Genomic DNA, 22896 nt, shown 5'->3' on the forward strand with positions numbered 1-22896 from the left:
CAACTATTGTTTCTTCAAGTAAATTATCTGCCCCTTTTTCTTTCTCTTCCCCTTTTGGTATCTCTATAATGCAAATGTTTTTCTTAATGTTCATTTATTTATTTTCAGAGAAAGAGAGAGCATGTGAGTGGGGTCAGAGACAGAGAGAGAGAGGAGAGAGAATCTCAAGCAGGCCCCATTCTGTCAGTGCAGAGCCTGACATGGGGCATGATCTCATGTGAGATCATGACCTGAGCCAAAATCAATAGTTGTCCACTTAACTGACTAAGCCACCCAGGTGACCCATCTAAAATGCACATGTTATTACACTTGATGTCACCAAGTTCCTTTAACACATTTTCATTTATTATTTTTTTGTTCAGTTTGATTGCTTTCTATTACTGTCATCCTTCTTGCTGATCCATTCTTGTTCATTTTCTAGTCTATTATTTATCCCCTTTAGTATATTGTTAGTTTATGTTATTCTTCATCTCTGATTGTTTATTTTGTTACATTTTCAATCTCTTTTGAATGTCTCACTGAGATCCTCCACTACTTTCTCAAGTCCAGTGAGTATCTTTATCACCATTACTTTGAATTCTCTATCAGGTATATAGCTTATCTCTGATTCATTTTGCTTTTTTACTGTTTTTTTTCCTTTTCTTTCATTTAGGACATATTCTTCTATCTAACTCTCTGTTTGTTTCTATGTATTTGGAAAGTCAGCCATGTCTCCTGATCTTGAAAATACTGGTCTTAGGAAGAGGTCTTGCAGTGCCTTGTAGTGCCATGTACCCTTGTGCACCAGAATCAGGTGCTTCAGTTGTGTCTCTTATGTGTGTTGCATGTACCCTACTGTTTGGTTGAGTTGTGTTTGTCTTCAGTCCAGTCAGCTGCAAAACCTCTTTGTTTTGCAAGAATGGTTCGATCCTTGTGCTTTTAATGGGTCAGGCTGGGACACTTTTGGGTTGTAGTTGAGTCAGACCAAAAGTATGCCCTCAGCCCACTTGCTGAGGTTTGGGTCACATTGAACTGCATGGTGCTATTGCTGTGTTGTCCCCTGAGAGGCTTCTTTTGGTGGGCAGGTCTTGCCGTCAGACCACATGTCTGCCTACAGTACATCTGTGGAGTTTTCAGTGACTTTAAACTACAGGGCTTTATTTTTATGCTTGTTTTTGTGAGGTTTTTGTTTGTGGGCAGGGCCTGAGGTCAGTTCAGTGATCTGCTTCTAGGCCACTAATGGGGATAAAGTTGAACTCATGTGGGTGTTTATCTTCCCGTTTTTTTTTCAGGGCAAGCATCACTTTGGAGGGGTACTAGTCACTGTTGGGGTATATAGAATGAGAGCTGGTCAGAGTCACTTTGGAGGAACTCCTACAAGTGGGTTGGGTTTGGTGGGACAAGTCTGTGGGAGACCATGGGTATGGTGAGCTCAGTGTTAGCAAGCTATGTGGCAAGTGTTCATGCTGGTTCATACAGGTATCTGGGTATCTAGGTTGGAGGGTGGGTTGCAGAAATGGTGCTTACCCACTCTTTTGTTCTTGGATAAATCTTCTAAAGATTCTTGTCCCTCAAGTGCAAGTTCTCAGATTAGTAAATAAATCTCCATTCCATATAACCAGGTATTTTTCAGTTTGCTGCTTCTATGGTGTATCTTGCCAGAATTGTTTATTATGCTGTTTTTTTAAGGGTGGGGATTCATTTTCCTATCATCCTCCAGCTTTCCCAGAGCTAAGCCTGCTGATTTTTAAAATACCTAAAGTTAAGCCTCACTGATTATAATAACTCATGAAGTTAAGCTCCACTGGTTTACAAAACCAAGTTTTATGTGGACTTGTCTTCCCATTGCAGGTCCTCATGTCTGGGGTGCCTGTTTTGAGGTCTGTTCCTCTTCTTTCTTTGTGTTTGTGGTATCCCTCTCATTTGTGGTTAGTCTCACCAGAAGTTTGGTTTCAAACTGGGTGTCTGACTTTCCTACCATTTTTGATGTTGCCTGCTCTCTACAATTAACTGTGGACAGTTTATTCTTCCAGTCTTTGGGTAATTTTCTGGGTTAGTTGCACTGAGGCTGTTATTTAGGTGTCTCCATGGGATGGGGTAAGCTTAGGATCCTCCTACTCTGCAATTTTCCCAAAATTTCCTCCACGTTGTTATTTTAGTATTGGACCGAGACAATCTAACCCAGGATGTACACATGAAGATGAATAGAATAAGTGAGTTTCTTTTCCTACCTCCAGTACAGTACTTACTAAAGAGGGCCAACAAATTTACATTGCTCTAAAATATAATCTCATCTTTCAAGTTCCTAAAATTTTTCACTGTTGGAGTTACTAAAGGATTAGTAAAAGTTAGATATTGAGGTATATATTTAATTATCTCAAAAGGCCATTTAAAAGTCAATTAAAAATGAAAAATCTTTAGAGTGAAATCCAGGTGATTTTGAGAACCCCAAATTCCAAAGTTTAGAGTCTGAGATGAGTATACAAACCACTTATGTTTATTCTGGAGAACAAAATACAAAACATTGCTTTAACATTTGAAATCGTTTTTTGAGATACAGACCTATATTAGCTGAACAAAATTAAAAAAAGTCAAGTGTATAATGAAAATGAACTTGAATAGCTGATGGGATTTCAAAGAACTGTTATAGACCAAATGTATGTGAAGACTGTGTCATGGTAATGCCACAGGGTATTATATAGTCATTAGAAATTATAAACATTAGAGTCCTTCTAATGTCAATATTCTAGGATAGTATACAATATTCTTAAGATTTTTTTTCCAAATAAAATCATAGGCTTTAGTTCATGGTTCATGTGTTCATGTAAACAAATTAAGACTGTCGGTTATTTAAATGTATTTTGTCAAATAAACAAATAAATCATTGAAAAAACCCTTGCTTCTACTCTTTATTTTGAAGATAGAACATGGTCCAGCAGGATAGCATAGAAAATTAAGGAATTGAGCTCTGGAGTCAGACTACCTAGATTTGAATCTTACTTCTGATCCTTACTAGCTGCCTGACAATGGACATTTACTTAATTTCTTTGTGCCTTGGTTCCTAAGTCAGCAAAACAGGGATAAGAATGTTATATATGTCACAGGGCAATTGTAAGCATTAAATGAGTTGATATAGATAAAGCACTTAAAACAGAATAAAAGCTCAATAATTATTAGGTACCATGGTTAAAAGGCATATTTTTCAACCTCAAGGAATTTATAATCCCATAAAATGATGATTCCACTTTGGGAGAAAATACATACACATATTAAAAAAAGGAAAATAAGTACTAAACAGTTTCATATAAGATACAAAAATAAATGACATTAAAGAATAACAAATCATGGTTAGATTGTAGGTGATTGAATTATGGTATGTTTCTATGTGGGAGAAAGTGGGACTGCTAGTGGAGGTGAAAACATAGGAAAACACCTAGAGGTGGGAATAAGTAAGACACAAGTTTCTTTTATGTGCATTAGAATTTCACTATGCCTATATTTTGTTCTAATTCTTTCAAAATTTAGAATCCATGTAATAAATATGAATCATTATTTTTAACAAAACCATCTATATACTTTAAAATTATTTAAAAGTAAAGCTTTAACATCTGTATGTTAACATCTGTATGTATGTTATGATCACATTTGAGTTTCAAAAATGCCCTGTACTAAGGCAGGAGTATTATTATTCTTATTTTATAAATGAGGAAGCTGAAGATCAGAACTCATGTCACTTGCTTAAAGTTACACCACTTGTAAGTAATAGAGACAAGATTAGCAACCAGGTGTTCTAGCTTCCAATTTAGTGTTCTTCTACCACACTATACTTACTGAATAACAGAAAGCTTAGTACATGATAAATGAGGACTGATTTTTTTTGATAAATAGTATGTTTGATCTTTGTCTCAACCAAGGAAAAATGGTATAGGATAAAAGTGTAGATATTGCTAAATCTCAGGTATGTTAATAAAAATAAGTAGGCACCAGTTATTACTATGCCTTAGAAGTCCTCTTTATTTCTGTTTTGAGTGTTTTCCTAAAGGGCTGCAACATTAGAAGTGAAATAGAAATAACATACACATGGAAGATTCAGATAGAACTTCTCCTTTCATAACTTTCTTTTTTTCTTCACCATTATCATTTATTTCCTCTGAGGTAATGTGCCTTTTGAAACACAGAATAAAGGAACAGAGCACACTTCAACAAAACCTTGCCATGAATATTATATTTCAGCTATAATCAAGTTGTGTCTTAAGAACAAAGATTCCACTGTAATATAAAACCCACTGTAAATATATCCTTGATACTCCTGTCAATATGCCAATAAAGAAGTAAAAAGTATAAAACAATAATAAAACATAACTTCTACTCATAAATGTATATCATAGAGCAAAATCTCTGACATAGTTGTATAAATATAAGTACTTCTTAAAACAATTTGTAATATCAACATTCAAATTTTTATTCAGAAACCTATTGGAGCTAGTTTTGATACCAGTAATAAGCATGTAGAAGAAAAGTAGAATCCCTTCTCTCTTCTTTAGATAAATTTAAATTACTTTTGTTCATATATGGAGGTGCCAGTTGTCTAGTTTCTTAAGGAAGGATTGTATGTCATATAGGGAGAGAATTACCTATAATAATGTCAATAAGCCACAAAAACTCCACTATTCTCTTTTGAGAGCCTGGGGTTAGGAGCAGAAGAAAACTGGACACAAACTGGTTTTTGACCAGGCTTATATTCTTCAGTTTCCAGATTGCACATTGCATGGGGCCTTTAGGACTATTTGGTTGGATATTACTGTTCTATCACTTGCATATTCTATTTTGGAAAAAAAAAATGGCCCTACTTTGCCTAGTCAGTCAATATTACAAAGAGGGTGATGGGACATTTTATGTAGGTCCTCGGTTATTCCAGTTCTCATCTGATGACATGCCTGCAAAGGGATATGTTAGGATGATTGGGGACTAATTGCTAATTTTGTATCTTAAAAAGCTATTTCTTATCCTTTGTAAAGTTTTTATTTGAGGAGAAAAACTTTGATCTCAGATCCATTTTTTTTTAACAATGCCAAGACAAAAATATTCTTCACCTTTTGGTGAATGATCAAACAAACCACTTATAATTTAGTTCATAGTTGTGGACCGAATTTTTAACACTTAAAATATCTTTACAACCCCTAACAGTGTGGATTCATAAATGAGATATATTTATAGGCACACATTCATTTAAGTATTTTTAAATTATTAATGGAAATTCTTATTTTTATTACAAATAGTTTGAGATAATATTTGTTTGGGAAACTCTTCATTGATTTGCATTAGAAATAGGCTTAAATTATTCTTTACATATTTCTTCTTCTTTCTCTGGCAAAGAGGCCTTTTTCTTGGGTACATAAGTCACACTGGACAAAGAATGCTTTCTAATTGTAGACAGCCTTCTCCTAAAGTTCCCCCCTGAAAAGAAATATAGGAGAGGGTCAAAGCAACAATTTGATGCAGCCAGAGACAAGGTTATGACCACTGACTTTTGCATTCTAAGAACAGAATCACAGGGTTTCGTTTCATTGTGTAAAAAATGAAGGTGGATGGTGCGTTGAATATGATATGGCATGAAGCTGATCAAAAAGGCAGCTGTCACAACTATGATCATTCCTATAGCTTTTTTACGGCTTGACAGATTTTTGTTCATTGAATTTTTCAGTAAGGTTAAAATGATCATTGTGTAACAGACAATTATAATAACAAAAGGAATAATAAATCCGACAAACAATGACACATAATGCAAGACCAAAACATGATTTTTAGCCTGATTGTCCTGTGGAGGCTCAAAGCACTTGGTATTGTTTTTCTCATCTTTGTAAGATGTGGACATTAAAAATGGAGAACTGGTCAAAATTACAAAAATCCAAATGCCAACACACACAAATTTGGCTTTCTTATGTTTAACCAAATTAATGTTCTGGACTGGGAAAACAATTGCAATGCACCGGAAAAAACTCATGGCTGTCATAAAGAAGATACTACAATAGAGGTTGACATACAAGGCATAGGTGCTGAGGCGGCACAAAAAGTCACCAAAGAGCCAAATGCCTTTGTGAACATAATAGACCACACGGAGAGGCAGTGTACACACGCACAGTAAATCTGCTACTGCTAAATTAATCATGTATACTTGGAAAGCTGACTTCTCATGATATGTTTTTATGAGGACATAGAGCACAAAGCTATTGCCAAAGAAGCCCACGACGGAGATCATAGAGTACAGGGTAGAATACACTTGATTGCGGAAGTCATCAATGGTATCATTGCACGTGTTATTACTGGCAGAAGAAACTGTCAGATTTCCAACTCCATCCATATTTCTCTAGGAATGTCTGCTTGGTGCCTAAAATACATACATATATATATATATTTTTTTTCTTGCCATTTTTTACCAGATAATAGATTACAGGAAGTACTAAGATTTCACTTTGTAGTGTCATTATATATACTTTTTGACCATGGTAGGAAGCACAAGTGGTGGGGAAATGAAGAGATATTCAGCTGCATCTTGCCTCCAAGAGAAGGGTTTGGGTCCTACAGGCTCAAAGAAAACTCTTTTTCCCCTCTTTTTTCCATCCAAGTTTGCCTAATGGACTTACTCTTAATCTTCAAGACCTAGCTAAAACATCTCTGCTTTTCTTTAAGTCATATTACTCTAGTACTATTCTGTAAATCTTCCTTTTAATTGAGTTTGTTTCTCTATTAGATAAAATCTTTAAAGATAGTAGTTTCATAAATATAAATTTCATCTATCTTCTATCTACCTATAGTTATATATCTATCATCATCTACCTATTGGAAGAGCATTGAATTCACTTGGAGAATATGATCTAGGTGAAAATGCTTGTTTTCTTCAAGAAAGCTGCCTAGGTAACATCTGCTGGTTGATGCTCATCCAGTTGCTTTAATTAGAGAAAAAAGTTCCAGAGGTAAAACACGTTTCTAAAATCTGCACCATAAGTTAAGGCTCTGAGGAAAGATGTAGCATAACTAGTTGAAATATACTTTCTGGGTAAGGGTATTGTTGTAACTGTTTATCCTTGTTCTCTTCCTAGACTCACTCTCAAAGTCATACTATTCAACAATACATGATCATTTCTCTTTATACCAAGGGGTTGTTACTTGGTCTAATTTAGTTAAGTTATATCAAGACGGTCAATTAAGGCAGTAAACAAGCTCTGATCAGATAGAGCTAGGGATGAGACAATGTAGAAGTAATGATTTCTAGTGTTCCTCCAGATTCTTTTATTCTTTAAGAAAGTGGGAGCACCTCATCAATGTATAATATGGTGGATAATTTTTTACTGAAGTCTTATTTCTTGGACTTTTACACAGTTTCTGCTCCCTAGTAAGAAAGAGTTGGTTGGGGTTTGTAAGGTGGAAAGACTGACTGAATATAAAGAAGTCCCAACAAAAGAGGGGACTGATCTTGTCTCTGAATTATAAATACAGAAACAGACAGCTATGGTAGTGGTTGTAGGTGGGATATAACTTCCCGGGTTTACTACTGCTAACAACTTGGCCAGTTCCATTTTTTCTTTGATTAAAAAATTTCATTATTTTTCACCAAGAACTGTTGGTATATGACAAAAACAATGAGAGTGGATATCTAAGATCAAAGAGAAAAACGAGGTGACTATTCCCAACTTCTGGTTTATTTCTCGGGTTTTTTTCCAGCTACCCACCTCTTTCACCATTGGCTCCCTGAACTCAGGTGCAATTATGGGAAAAAGGGAAACCACCTAAACTTAATCTAGTCTTTTTTTGTTAGCCCTATTACTAGGTTTTCCACAAACTGGGCAGTGTTATGCTGAGGCACTAGATGGTGCTGTTGAGATTTTTGATATAACTTTTGTTTTAAGAACTACACTTGAAAGATATTAATTACCATCTGTCTTTCCTACCACCATCTTTACTCACTACATCATTATTTCCAGAATAATTTCCCTATATTTGAGCTTTCAACTATGTCATGCTCTGTTCTAAAACCTTCAATGGTCACTGAGTGCCTTCAGAATAAAATCCAAACTTCTTGGCCTGATATTTAAGGATCTCTACACTCTAGTTGCAACTGAATTTTCTTAGCTTCTCTTTCACTTTCCTCTTTTACACACCTTATATTTCTTTTTAAAAAAATGTTTATTTATTTATTTTGAGATAGAGCATGAGCAGGGGAGGGGCAGAGAGAGGGAGAGAAAGAATCTCAAGCAGGCTCTGTGATGTTAGCCCAGAGCCCTATGTGGGGCTTGATCTCACAGAGAGATCATGGCCTGAGCCAATATCAAGAGTTGGATACTTAACGGACTGAGACACCCAGGCACCCCTACACACACTGTACTTCAATGAAACAACTATTTTATTATGCTAGGGACATGTGTTACATGTTTTCCCATCTGCCATCTTTTTTCATGGTATTTCTTTTTCCCTAAATGCTTTTTGTTTCATCTATGTATATGCAAAAACTACCCCCCCTTTAGCTCAAATTACACCCTCCTTGACTAAGAATTTCCTTATCCTCCTTCCACAGTAATTTCTATCATATTCTCTTCTGGGGAACTTTAAATTTATCTTTCAGATCAGCAATTTGTACATATATGTTGTCTTCCCTTACAGACTATCTTGTTGATATATAAGAAAGCATGTCACACAGGGCTAATACATATGTACCTTGACCATAAGAGCTCAATAACTTTTGGTTGAATGAATGAATACATGAATGGTGAACAAGTTTGTTATCTTAAAGTTTTTTTTTAAGTTTATTTACTTATTTTAAGAGAGAGAATGAGCAGGGGATGGGCAGAGAGAGAGGGAATCCCAAGTAGGCTCTACACTGTCAGAGTGGAGCTTGATGCAGGGCTCAAAACCCATGAACCTTGAGATCATGACCTAAGTCAAAACCGAGAGTTGGACACTTAACTGACTGAGCCACCCAGGTGCCCCTTAAAGTATTATTTATAATTTAAAACCACTTAGAGTTACCTTTGCATTCCAATATCATTTAAAATTATTCCACCCTCAGAGCCTAAAGCAAAGTTGCTTCTTAAAGTATTAAGGAAAGCACTAAATAATAAAGCTAACTGTAAGATTAAAAAACATTCATATCTTGACACAGAATACCCATTTATTTTTCTGTTAAATATTAGAAATTTGAAATTCCCAGATCTTTGAATAAAAGATGCCAAATAAAACTGATAAATAAATTAATGAAAAACAGATGGTCATTTGTCCCATTAATAAACTTTCCAGTCCTTACAGTCCAACTTAAGTTTTCCTAGTAATGTTTGTATTTAGTTTCAATTGTTTATAATTAAGTCACATCCATGACTTATATTAGATTATAAAAAGAAAATTATAAAACTTTCAAACAAGTAATGAATCCTGGAGGGGTAGAGATCACTTAGTCTAAGGCACTCATTTCACAAATGATGGCTTTGCTTATCTTAAACAGCATTTAATTCATTTTTATAGAACTTACTATGTATGATCCCCCAATAATGAGATCTATGCTGTAAGGATACATAGATACCTAAGATCCCATCCATGCCTTCAAGCAGCTCATAATCTGTTCATGGAGAGGAGTGATGACTGAGAAGTATGGAGAGGTTAAAACACAGTATGATAAGAACTATCTTAGAACAAAGCAAATGGGCTATTAATTGGTTAATATAAACAAGCAATAAACATACATAAAATTAATTTTTGGTGCAGATGACAAAAAAGGTTACTTTGTTAAGATAATTTGCAAGTTGAAGAAACAAGATTGATTTAGAAAATGGAGCCATACCTCTTTCTGACACTGCAGTGCCTTTCACAAATGTTCCTAGTTAGTGGTCAGTGCTTCTTATAATGTAATTTCAGATGAAGCTTAAGCTGAAATCATAAGATTGAAAAAAAAGTTAATGACATTAGAAGTATTCTGGAAGGGTCATGGGAGCTTAGTGGCCTTAAGTACAGATACAGAGTGTGTCATGGGACATCACAGCTTTAGGACAGATTTAGGGCTAGTTATTGGATTCCATGCTTCCTTCTTTTCCTTCCATTTATTTTTACATCCCCAGGGGAGAAACTTGGAATACAGGCCAGGGCTGATCACAGATATTTGTTTCTGTGTGCAGGAAGCTTCCATATCTAAAGATGAACACAGTATCATAAAAATACTCCTCTCTCTATGAAACCATGATATTTTCCCTATTTTCTTTTCTAAACCATTTGGTATTAAGTTCAAAGGGGAAATAATTTGGAAGTTCATATCTGAAGATATAGTTTGCTAGAAAGAAGACTTAGAACATTAAAAATTTCAAATATATCTGTCTGGAATGGTTTAGGGACAATTTTCCTTTAAGGAATAATAGATTAGAGGACCTTGGACTCTTCTCCCTAAAAATCTCATAATAATAGTTATTGTTTATATCACTAATTTGGCATATATTATATACCTGCAGAAACCAACTGTTTTGTAGTTTGTACAGTTAACTTTTCATGAGTATATGCTTCTTCTCTTCAATTAAACCATATCAGAAAATCTAACAAAGTATAACAAATCTACAAGAAATGAACAAAGAAGGGTTTTCATGAAACATTAGCAACCTGGACACTTCCCCCCTAAATTTGTATTCCCCTATGGCAATTTTCATCCCTGTCTGCAAGGACTACGGAGACTGGCCACTTTTTTATTTATCTGTGGTCTAAGTACCAACAAAATAAACACCTTCTTCCAGTTTATTCTTAGCAAGTATAAACACACTGGGCCTTTGTAAAGAACTCTGCTGAAAAAAAAGGAAATCACAAGGAAAATAAAGGAAATTCAGAAATATAAAATATAGATATATTTAAAAGTAGGAATCTCAACCTATAGCTATAATATTGTGTATTGAATCCACCCTGTGTTCAGATAATAATTTTAAGATGTTCTCCAACTTCTTTTCCCTTTCTGAATTTCCCTCCTTCTCCAGGTAAGGAGTTGACATAGGTAATGTACTACTAGCAGTCTGGATGAAGTATGGACTGAAGGTGGGGAATTAGTCAAATTAGTCAAACTGTGTTGGCTTTTATTCAGTAAACTTTTTTTTGCTTAGCTTGTCCTAGGTCTCTGTAATCAATAAAGGTACTGACAGAATATCGAATGAAAAAAGTCTTCTCTGAACCTTAAATTATATAATTCCATTAATTTATAGAGAAAATTAACTTTGGCTCTGTCACAATTTTGTATTTAGACAAAACATATTTTTTCCTAGTGTGTAAAGAGAAAGAAAGTTTATGAATTTCCAAGACCTATCTGTGAGAAGTATAATATTACCAGGCTAATGTACTAGTTATCCATTTCCATGGTAGCTGTGCAATTATAACTTAATTCACACTACATGTACAAATAAGTAAATGTCACATTGTCTGGGCAACAGTGTAGTGTTTCCTCAAGTTTGGGATTCTGAGGTGTCTTCTATTATTTCCTAAGAAATTCTGAGCTTTGCACATAGTGGGCATTCAATACTTTGACTCCTTACCTTTCTTTCTTTTTTTTTTTTTTTCAGTTTCCTAGAGGATTCTTGTCTCTGACAGCAGCTTCTGCCAAAATTAGATTCTACCATTCTTTTCTGGGTGATGGGGTGGGTAGACGTCACACAAAAAAGTAAGAGTATGAGTATGTGATTTTTTAATTTTAATTATTTAATTCAGGAGTTGCTCAGATCTTTTATTTGGGTCATTTGAAGTCCATGAACATGTGTGTGTGTGTGTGTGTGTGTGTGTGTGTGTGTGTAAATTTCTTTCCTTCAGCCCTTAACTTCCATTGAACCTGTAACATGGTCAAGCTCCAGTGAATGAGGGAAATAAGAGATACAGAGATAATCTGAGAATACAAGATCCCAATTCATGTACCATAGTCTTTATTGTTGCTGCATTAGAACTACCTACAAACAAGAATGACTTATACACTTTGTGTTCTCTAAGTGTGGTCTGGGTAGATTTGATGATCTACAAGTGTCCCTAGGCTTGTGTCTTCTATCAAATGAAGATAGTAATAGTGATTCTTTTTTATTTCTAATAAAAAAAGTCATTCCTGTTCTTCTCAATCTAATTTAGTATCTTTCTCCATTAAAGTTCTGCAGTATTTTGTTTTTACTGTTCTTGATCATTTTCATTTCTTGTTTTGTGTCATAGTCATCTCCTGGTTTTTCAATTTAAACTTCTTCATAATTCCCACCCCAGTTCCACTAGAATTAAATAACAAAAAATAAGTCTTATTCTTTTTGTATTTCATGCTATGTACAGTTCAATGTGTTTTAAATATTGGGTGATTTGAATTAATTTTTATATACTTTCATTAATGTCTTATCAAAATAAGAGAGAATATTTGCATGTAGAAAGACAATGAACATGGTACAAAGTTTGTAGAACTGATAGGCATAAGACCTGGACCATCCTCAGACTATGGTGGGTGATTAATTGTGTGATCTTGAATAAATCACTTCCACTCTGTGATCTTTTCACTTATTTGCAATTAAATAGGTTTATATTATATGATCTCTGAATTTCCTTTCAGTTTCCCATTGTATAAAACTATGAAGACCAGGGTACTGTTTTTCCTTGGTTTACTTTAATCCTAGGGAAAAAAGAGCAAGTAGGATGAGAGATCTATGGCTTTACTGAAGAGAAATATGGACAAAAGTTGTTTGAAAGCTTGATTTAAGACTATTAAGATATTCCCTGAGTTTTAGGTTAACATCTGAGAGAAATACTCAATTCTTCTTTGAATGTATTAGCTGCTCTCAGGATATTAACTTGGTCAGAACCTCTAAAGGCAACACAAGCATTTTTAGTGGTTTCTAAACTAGTGCTAATCTTATGATGTAAAGCTGTCCCACTTTCTTTTGTTTCTTTAATTTTTAATTTTTTAAAATTTACATCCAAATTAGTTAGCATATAGTGCAACAATGATGAAAAGAGTAGATTCCTTAGTGCTCCTTACCCATTTAGCCTATCCCTCCTCCCATAACCCCTCCAGGAACCCTCTGTTTGTTCTCCATATTCACGACTCTATTCTGTTTTGTCCTTCGCCCTCTTTTTATATTATTTTTGCTTCCCTTCCCTTATGTTCATATGTTTTGCCTCTTAAAGTACTCATATGAGTGAAATCATATGATTTTTGTCTTTCTTTGACTGACTAATTTCACTTAGCATAATACCCTCCAGTTCCATCCACGTAGTTGCAAATGGCAAGATTTCATTCTTTTGATTTCCAAGTAATACTCCATTGTATATATATACCACATTTTCTTTATCCATTCATCCATCGAAGGACATTGGGCTCTTTCCATACTTTGGCTATTCTTGATAGTGCTACTATAAACATGGGGGTGCATGTGTCCCTTTGAAACAGCACACCTGTGTTCCGTGGATAAATGCCTAGTAGTGCAATTGCTGGGTTCTAGGGTAGTTCTATTTTTAGTTTTTTGAGGAACCTCCATACTGTTTTCCAGAGTGGCTGCACCAGCTTGTATTCCCACCAACAATGCAAAAGAGACCCTCTTTCTCCACATCCTTGCCAACATCTGTTGTTGCCTGAGTTGTTAATGTTAGCCATGCTGACAGGTGTAAGGTGGTAGCTCATTGTGGTTTTGATTTGTATTTCCCCAATGATGAGTGATGTTGAACATTTATTCATGTGTCGGTTGGCCATCTGGATGTCTTCTTTGGAGAAGTGTCTATTCATGTCTTTTGCCCATTTCTTCACTGGATTATTTGTTTTTTGGGTGTTGAGTTTGATAAGTTCTTTATAGAATTTGGATACTAACCCTTTATCTCATATATCATTTGCAAATATCTTCTCCCATTCTGTCGGTTGCCTTTTAGTTTTGCTGATTGTTTCCTTGGCTGTGCAGAAGCTTTTTATTTTGATGAGGTCCCAGTAGTTCATTTTCGCTTTTGTTTCCCTTGCCTCCAGAGACGTGTTGAGAAAGAAGTTGCTGCGGCCAAAATCAAAGAGGTATTTGCCTGCTCTCTTCTCAAGGATTTTGATAGCTTCCTGTATTACATTGAGGTCTTTCATCCATTTTGAGTTTATTTTTGTGTATGGTGTAAGAAAGTGGTCCAGGTTCATTCTTCTGCATGTCGCTGTCCAATTTTCCCAGCACCACTTGCTGAAGAGACTGTCTTTATTCCATTGGCTATTCTTTCCTGCTTTGTCAAAGATTAGTTGCCCATACGTTTGTGGGTCCATTTCTGGGTTCTCTATTCTTTTCCATTGGTCTGAGAGTCTGTTCTTGTGCCAGTACCATACTGTCTTGATGATTACAGCTTTGTAGTATAGCTTGAAGTCTGAGATTGTGATGCCTCCTGCTTTGGTTTTCTTCTTCTATATTGCTTTGGCTATTCGGGTCTTTTCTGGTTCCATATAAATTTTAGGATTATTTGTTCTAGTTCTGTGAAGAATGTTGCTGTTACTTTGATAGAGATTGCATTCAATATGACGATTGCTTTGGGTAGTATCAACATTTTAACAATATTTGTTCTTCCTATCCAGGAGCATGGAATCTTTTTCCATTTCTTTGTGTCTTCTTCAATTTCTTTCATAAGCTTTGTATAGTTTTCAGTGTATAGATTTTTCACCTCTTTGGTTAGATTTATTCCTAGGTATTTTATGGTTTTTTGTGCAACTGTAAATGGGATCTATTCCTTGATTTCTCTTTATGTCGCTTCATTGTTGGTGTATAGGAATGCAACCTATTTCTGTGCATTGATTTTATATCCTGCAACTTTGCTGAATTCATGGATCAGTTCTAGCAGGTTTTTGGTGGAATCTTTCGGGTTTTCCATATAGAGTATCATGTCACCTGCAAAGAGTGAAAGTTTGACCTCCTCCTGGCTGATTTGGATGCCTTTTATTTCTTTGTGTTGTCTGATTGCAGAGGCTAGGACTTCCAATAGTATGTTGAATAACAGTGGCAAGAGTGGACATCCCTGTCTTGTTCCTGACCTTAGGGGGAAAGCTCTTAGTTTTTCCCCATTGAGGATGATATTAGCATTGGGTTGTTCATATATGGTCTTTATGATCTTGAGGTATGCTCCTTCTATCCCTACTTTCTTGAGGGTTTTTATCAAGAAAGGATGCTGTATTTTGTCAAATGCTTTCTCTACATCTATTGAGAGGATCATGTATTTCTTGTCCTTTCTTTTACTGATGTGATGAATCTCGTTAATTGCTTTGCGGATATTCAACCAGCCTTGCATCCCAGGTATAAATCCCACTTGGTCGTGGTGAATATATTTTTTAAATTTTTTGTTGGGTCCGGTTGGCTAATATCTTGTTGAGGATTTTTGCATCCATGTTCATCAGGGAAATCTCTCTATACTTCTCCTTTTTAGTGGGGTCTTTGTCTAGTTTTGGAATCAAGGTAATGCTAGCTTCATAGAGAGAGTTTGGAAGTTTTCCTTCCATTTCTATTTTTTGGAACAGCTTCAAGAGAATAGGTGTTAACTCTTTCTTAAATGTTGGCTAGAATTCCCCTGGAAAGCCATCTGGCCCTGGACTCTTGTTTTTTGGCAGATTTCTGACTACTAATTCGATTTCCTTATTGGTTATGGGTCTGTACAAGTTTTCTATTTCCTCCTGTTTCAGTTTTGGTAGTGTATATGTTTCTAGGAATTCTTCCATTTCTTCCAGATTACCCATTTTATTGGCATATCATTACTTATAATATTCTCTTATTATTGTTTTTATTTCTGTTGTGTTGGTTGTGATATCTCCTTTTTCATTCTTGATTTTATTTATTTGTGCCCTTTCGTTTCTCTTTTTGGTCAAACTGCTAGTGGTTTATCAATTTTGTTAATTCTTTCAAAGAACCAGCTTCTGGTTTCATTGATCTGTTCTACTGCTTTTTTGGTTTCGATAGCATTAATTTCTGCTCTAATCTTTATTATTTCCTGTCTTCTGCTGGTTCTGGGTTTTATTTGCTGTTCTTTTTCCAGCTTCTTAAGGTGTAAGGTTAGGTTGTGTATCTGAGATCTTTCTTCTTTCTTTAGGAAGGCCTGGATTGCTATATACTTCCCTCTTATGACCATCTTTGCTGTATCTGAGAGATTTTGGCTTCTGGTGTTATCATTTTCATTGACTTCCATATACTTTTTAATTTCCTCTTTAACTGCTTAGTTAGCCCATTCATTCTTTAGTAGGATGTTCTTAAGTCTCCAAGTATTTGTTACCTTTCCAAATTTTTTCTTGTGGTTGATTTCGAGTTTCATAGCATTGTGGTATGAAAAGACACACGGTATGATCTCAATCTTTTTGTACTTACTTAGGGATGATTTGTGTCCCAGTATATGGTCTATTCTGTTCCATGTGCACTGGAGAAGAATGTATATACTGCTTCTTTAGGATGAAATGTTTTGAATACATCTGTTAAGTCCATCTGGTCCAGTGTGTCATTCAAAGCCATTTTTTCCTTGTTGATTTTTTTATTGGATGATCTGTCCATTGCTGTGAATGGGGAGATGAAGTCTCCTACTATTATGGTATTACTATCGGTGAGTTTCTTGATGTTTGTGATTAACTGATTTATATATTTGGGTGGTACCACATTTTGTGCATAAATGTTTACAATTGTTAGGTCTTCTTGGTGGATAGACCCTTTGATTATGATATAATGCTCTTCTGCATCCCTTGATACAGTCTTTATTTTAAAGTCTAGATTATCTGATATAAGTATGGCTACTCCAGCTTTCTTGTTGACCATTAGGATGATAGATGGTTCTCTATCCCCTTATTTTCAATCTGAAGGTGTCTTTAGGTCTAAAGTGGGTCTCTTGTAAACAGCATATAGATGGATCTTTTTTTCTTATCCATTCTGTTACCCTATGTTTTTTGATTGGAGCATTGAGTCCATTAATGTTTAGAGTGAGTACTGAAAGATATGAATTTATTGCCATTATGATGCTTGTAGTGTTGGAGTTTCTGGTGGTGTTCTCTGGACCTTTCTAATCTTTGTTGCTTTTGGTATTTATATATATGTATATATATATATATTTTTTTTCTTCATCTTTTCTCCCCTCAGAGAGTCCCCCTTAAAATTTATTGGTTTAGTGGTCACAAACGGCTTTAATTTTTGTTTGTCTGGGAAACTTTTTATCTCTCCTTCTATTTTGAATGACAGCCTTGCTGGGTAAAGAATTCTTGGCTGCATATTTTTCTAATTCGGCACACTGAATATATCCTGCCACTCCTTTCTGGCCTGCCATGTTTCTCTGGATAGGTCTGCTGCAAACCTGGTCTGTCTTCTCTTGTAGGTTAGGGACTTTTTTTCCCTTGCTGGTTTCATGATTCTCTCCTTGCCTGAGTATTTTGTGAATTTGACTATGATACGCCTTGTTGATGGTCGGTTTTTGTTGAATGTAATGGAGGTCCTCTTTGCTTCCTGGATTTTGATGTCTGTGTCTTTCCCTAGGTTAGGAAAGTTTTCTGCTATGATTTGCTTACATAACACTTCTACTCCTATTTCTCTCTCTTCCTCTCTGCGACCCCTATGATTCTGATGTTGTTCCTTTTTAATGAGTCACTGATCTCTCTAATTCTTAAATCGTGCTCTTTTGCCTTAATCTTCCTCTTTTTTTCTGCTTCATTATTCTGCATAAGTTTGTCCTCAATATTGCTAATTTTCTGTTCTGCCTCATCAATCCTTGCCGCCGCTGCATCCATCTGTGATTGCAGCTCAGTTATAGCATTTTTAATTTCATTCTGGCTATTTTGACTTTTTTTTCCCCCGCAGAAAGGGATTCTAATCTATTTTCGACTCCAGCTAGTATTCTTATTATTGTGATTCTAAATTCTGCTTCAGACATCTTGCTTGTGACTGTGTTGGTTAAATCCCTGGCTGTCGTTTCTTTGTGCTCTTTCTTTTGGAGTGAATTCCTTCCTTTTGTCATTTTGAATGGAGAAAAGGAATTAATGAGGTAGAAAAATTGAAATTACAAAAAAATTAAAATTAAAAAATGTAAATATTAAAAGTTAAAAATACATCCACAGAATAAAATCGAATAAATGATGCTAGATCCTAGGTGTGTTTTGGTCTGGGTGTTGAAAGTGCTTTGACGGATTAGAGAAAAAAAAGTGTGAAAAAGAAAAAAAAATGAAATTGTTTGAGAATTTGAAAAAACGAATACACTGAAGTAGACTAAAATGAGATGATGGGGTAAAATAGAATTTGAAAAAGTATACACAAAGTAAAGAATACAATAGAAAAAAATTAAAGAAGAATATTTTTAATAAAAGTGAGAATAAATATGAAGTTTTTCTTTTTCTGTATTCAAGAAAAAAAAAGAAATTAAAAAGAAAATATTTAAAAAAGAAAGAAAAGGAAAGGAAATCATTTGAAAATTTAAAAAAGTGAATACACTGTAGAAGACTACACAAAATGATGAAAATAAAATAGAATTTGAAAAAATTTACGTAAAAGCAAAAAATATAGTAAAAAATTAAAGATATTTTTAATAGAAATTGAAAGTAAAATGAAGTTTTTGTCTTTCTGCATTCAAGAAACAAAATGAAAAGTAGAAAAAAAGAAAAGAAAAAAGTAAAAAGGAAATTGCTTGAAAATTTGAAATGTTGAATACACTGAAGTAGACTAAAATAAAATGATAGAAGTAAAATAGAATTTGAAAAAAAATCTACACAAAACTAAAAAGTATAGTAATAAAAATTAAAAAAATATTTTTAATAAAAATTGAAAATAAAAATGAATTTTTTCTTTCTGTATTCAAGAAAAAGAAAAGAAGTGTAAAAGAGAAAAAGAAAAAAATAAAAAAGAAAATTGAATAGATGAACCTGCTAACGGATTGAAGTAGGACTGAAATTACTTTGTTTTCCCATAGAAGTCAGTCTATGTAGCAGTTTGTAGTCCATAATCTAAACCGGCGGTAAGACTTGTGTTCTTGAAGAGTGAAGTTGGCCCAGTTGGGAGGGGCTCAGTGTAACAGCTCCGCTCGCCTTTAGATAGCGCTGGTAGCCTACTGGGGTGGATTGTTGCAGTGTTTGTAGATGCTTATGTGCATGAGCAGAAGCGGTGAATATGTCGCCACCCAGCTACCCAGTCTCTTCTGGATCAGCAATCGTGCACCTGTCCTCTGTCTTCAGCTCTCGTCCACTCCCCGCCTTTTCACTCTCCGTGACCAGGTCCCAGGCAGTACCTCTCTCCCAAGTTTTGTCTCAGATGTGGCTGTTTTCCCTGGCGCCTTACTTCTGAAGGACTTCGGCTTTGACCCGTTCTGCCCCTCTGCAGGAGGGTCTCACTGAGCAATGGCCGAATGTTGGCTGCACCCAGGATTGCTTGCTGGACCCTGTTGCTGCCGGTGCCCCGAGACTGCGGCCAAGTGCCAGCCCACCCCAGAAAAAGTTTTTGAGATAGTGTAGCAGCAGCATTTCAAGGATTACAGAAAATCACAACATACATCTGGCACCAGGCTTCACCCTCAATGACCTTGTTCAAGCACCAGTGAATGTGGCCGTTTTCCGAGGTCTGCTGGGACCAGGTGGTTTCAACAGGCTTCACCAAATGTCCTTCCAGCAGTGGAATTGCTTTTTCCTGTGTGGCCTGAGAACCTCCCGGACCCAACTCTGTGCCTGGGGATTCACCCTTCCCACCAGAGCACCTCCAGGTATTGATCTGTGGAGTTGCAGACTGCACTCCCCTTATTTACAGTCTTAACGGAACTTAAACCCTCTCCTTTCTTCTTTCTCCTTTTTTAGTTTATTCCCTGCGGCTATTTCCAGTTTTTCACTTCCTCTCCAGCTGCTTTTGGGGAGGGGTGCTTTTCCCGTATGCTCCCCCCCCCCGTCTCCATCCTCTCTCCACCCACAAAAGGGGTTCCCTACCTTTTGCGGCTTCTCACTCCCCAAATTCACCTCTCCACGCCACATACCTGCTGAATTCTGTGGTTCAGGTTGTGCAGATTGTTGTGTTAATCCTCTAATCAGTTTTCTAGGTGTCTGACTGTATTTCATGGACGTGAGACACACAAAAACCTTCCATGCCATTCTGCCATCTTGGCTCCTCCCCCAAGCTGTCCAACTTTCTAAGGCTCAGAAGTCTTTCTAGCCAGCCTTACCCTTTTTGTTTTACAATAACAAGTTACACCATCTGTTGTTCTGGTATTATGAACACCATTCTTCTTGTTCTGGTAGTATGAACACCATTCTTCAGATCTAACAGAGAAGCCCCTAAAGTCACCTTTGCTGTTTCCTTTTTGTCATCTCTTGTATGAGATGCCCATCCTACTTGATCATATGGTATTAGGGTGCGAGGATGAACAGCACATCCATTCATATCTTAGCTAATATGTGAAATTTATCCTGCAGAGTATATAATAAGCCTTAATTTCTGTTAAAATGACATTGTCTTTAGGTCATTCAATCCCCAAATTTATCAGACTCTGTCATTGCCGTTAGATGGAAAGAGTCTGGAAGAGTTTTGTTAAAGCTGATAGTGGCAAGAGGAAAATAGCAAAAAGGCACTGGAAATCTGAGACTTGAAAACACTGAAGTTAAAATTACAGATAGGGAAAACACCATAGATGCTGGGGGTGGGGGAAGGGAGGAGGAATCTGACTCCTTCCCAATTTTGCTCCAGTTCCAGCTAACTTTTATATAGTCTGATACTAAGTCTTAATCTTTCCCTCTTCATTTATCTTCATTCCTACTGTTACTTCTTCACTTCTGGCTCCCATTACCTCATACATAGATGACATTATTACCTACTTTTTACATGCACTTTGTATTTTAGCCATGCTGAACTTTTGTAATTCCTGGAGATGTTTCTCATACCCCATTAATTTCAGGCTCTTTTCTCTCAAAATAATCTTACACACCACTGCCACACTGGTCATTCTTTTTATTCATTTATTTTTTTACAGTGGCCATTATTTAACCTTTGGATACACCAATCTTTTTGCTGTTCAAGAGCCTACAATGACTATAATAAAATGCCAACCTTATCTTTCAGGCAACCCCCTCCACAATCTAGCCTTAATCTCCTATCCAACCTTCTGTCTTACAGAGAAAGAAAATAATGGAAGAGGCCAAAGAACTACCAGCTGGAGAAAGGAAAAATCCACTAGTAAGTACGAAAGAGTGCTTAGAGTTCTCAGACAGAGAGCCCTGAAATAATATGTGGCATCTTTTTGGATGTACAGTTTTCTCAAACTAAGATATTCTGTATAATGAAAGTGACAGTGCAACTATTGTAATAGTGACTCTTGACAAAACTTTGGTTAGGTACAAGGTTACTCTGACATGCTAGTTTAAAATTCTGATTGTTGAGGCAAGCCTGTGTCTTGTGTGTAGTATAGGAATGCACCAAAGTAAGCTAATATCCTTGCTCTTCAGATCAGTGATTTTTTTTTCCTGAGACTATGTGTTATAATACCATTGTTTAATTTATTTTTAATGTTATCTTGTCATCATTTATAAGTATCCATTGTTTTTACCCAACCCCTTCCCCCCAGGTCCACTTCCAGCTTTGCCCCACTTGAATCATCTTTTGAGAAATGAAACATCTATTTTGAAGTTGTTATTTATCCAATATAAACAAATCAGAAACATTTTTGTTTACTTATAGGTAACATCTTGAGAGGTAGTCAAGTGTACGTGATGTCTCTAATAACCCTAATTAAGGGAGATGCCAGAGCCAACTTTAATCAACAGAATGACAGGTGGGAGTTTGTTTGTGTTCTGGCATTTGGACTCTAAAATGATCTTAGGAGAACTTAATTCTGAAATTTGCTCCCTAAAGACTGTGAAAAAGAATTTGAAAACACAAAAATAAGAGCAGCTGTATTAATCTGAATTTGGGGACTTTATACTACTGATCGCATTTTGTTGGAATAAAGCAAATTACAAATCTTTTTACGTGGGAAAAATGACTCACTCATTTGGATTATTAAGTGCCCAAGGAAAAAAGTTAGTCTGCATTAGGGGAGAAATATACTTTCTATAAGGAGCAAGGAGATGATGTGAACATTTACATTGAGCCCACTTTGTTTTCCAAAATATAGGAAACCAGTGAAATATTTCAAAATTAGAGGTAAAGGAACATGGTTGATTTTAATATAAGTTTGTTTGCTTTAAAAATGTATGTTTTTGAAAGGTAGATATTGGTTATGGTGGTGAGGGGATAGCAGAAAATTTCTTCAGTTTACATCATGAACAAGCAAGAGGACTACTGTTGTTTAAAATACCCAAAACTCACAGTTAGGTTATAAACTGTAGTTATTTTAAAGTTTACAATTTGAAAGAAACATCCAAATAGAAAATATTTAGATTTAAGAACAATCTTTAGGAAAAATATGGCAATTGATTTTAAATGTTTCCAAAAGACCAAAGAGAATGAAGTTCATAAAATAGTGATTGGATTAGGAGGTCAGTGGTGACCTTAGAGAATACATTTACAATATAAAGATATTGGTAAAAATACAAGACCAGTATGTAGTAAATACTAAAAGAGGAGCAGGAAGATGGCAGCAGAGTAGAACCCTAGGCTTACCTCGTCCCACAAACACAACTAGATAACTATCACATCATCCAAAATACTCCAGAAATTGACCTAAAATTGGACAGAACAAACTCCACAACTAAAGGTAGAGAAGACTGTACACTTAAGAAAGCAGGAAGTGTCAAGACATGGTATAGCAGACAAATGGATTTCACGTGCTTTGGAAAAAAAGGTTCTATGGTCCTTGGAGAAGGGCAAGAGAGAGATAAGAACACAAGGAAATTCACAAGGAGAACATTTCCCCAAAGCCATTGGTGTGGAAAACAAGAGGGGCTGAATTCGTGAGTTCTTGCAACCAGCAGGGATTAAAATCTAGAGTTTAAAAGGTCAGCAGGATTGG

At 35.7% G+C, this 22896-nt stretch overlaps 1 protein-coding gene across 4 annotated transcripts in view; it reads right to left on the reverse strand.

Annotated features, from left to right (window-relative positions):
- Positions 1 to 2454: 2454 nt before the first annotated feature.
- CYSLTR1 (cysteinyl leukotriene receptor 1) overlaps positions 2455 to 22896 on the reverse strand; it is a 48675-nt gene continuing 28233 nt past the window's right edge. For all 4 annotated transcript variants that reach the window (XM_045471384.1, XM_045471387.1, XM_045471383.1 and 1 more), the window contains 2 exons: positions 9809 to 9894; positions 2455 to 6367 (listed from right to left, as the gene is read on the reverse strand). In XM_045471384.1, the coding sequence (XP_045327340.1) occupies positions 5318 to 6340 (1023 nt within the window). In that variant the 5' untranslated portion in view covers positions 6341 to 6367; positions 9809 to 9894 and the 3' untranslated portion in view covers positions 2455 to 5317. The remainder of the gene's footprint in view (positions 6368 to 9808; positions 9895 to 22896) is intronic.

This window comes from Leopardus geoffroyi, chromosome X (assembly GCF_018350155.1).
Source record: "Leopardus geoffroyi isolate Oge1 chromosome X, O.geoffroyi_Oge1_pat1.0, whole genome shotgun sequence".
Lineage (NCBI taxonomy): Eukaryota > Metazoa > Chordata > Mammalia > Carnivora > Felidae > Leopardus > Leopardus geoffroyi.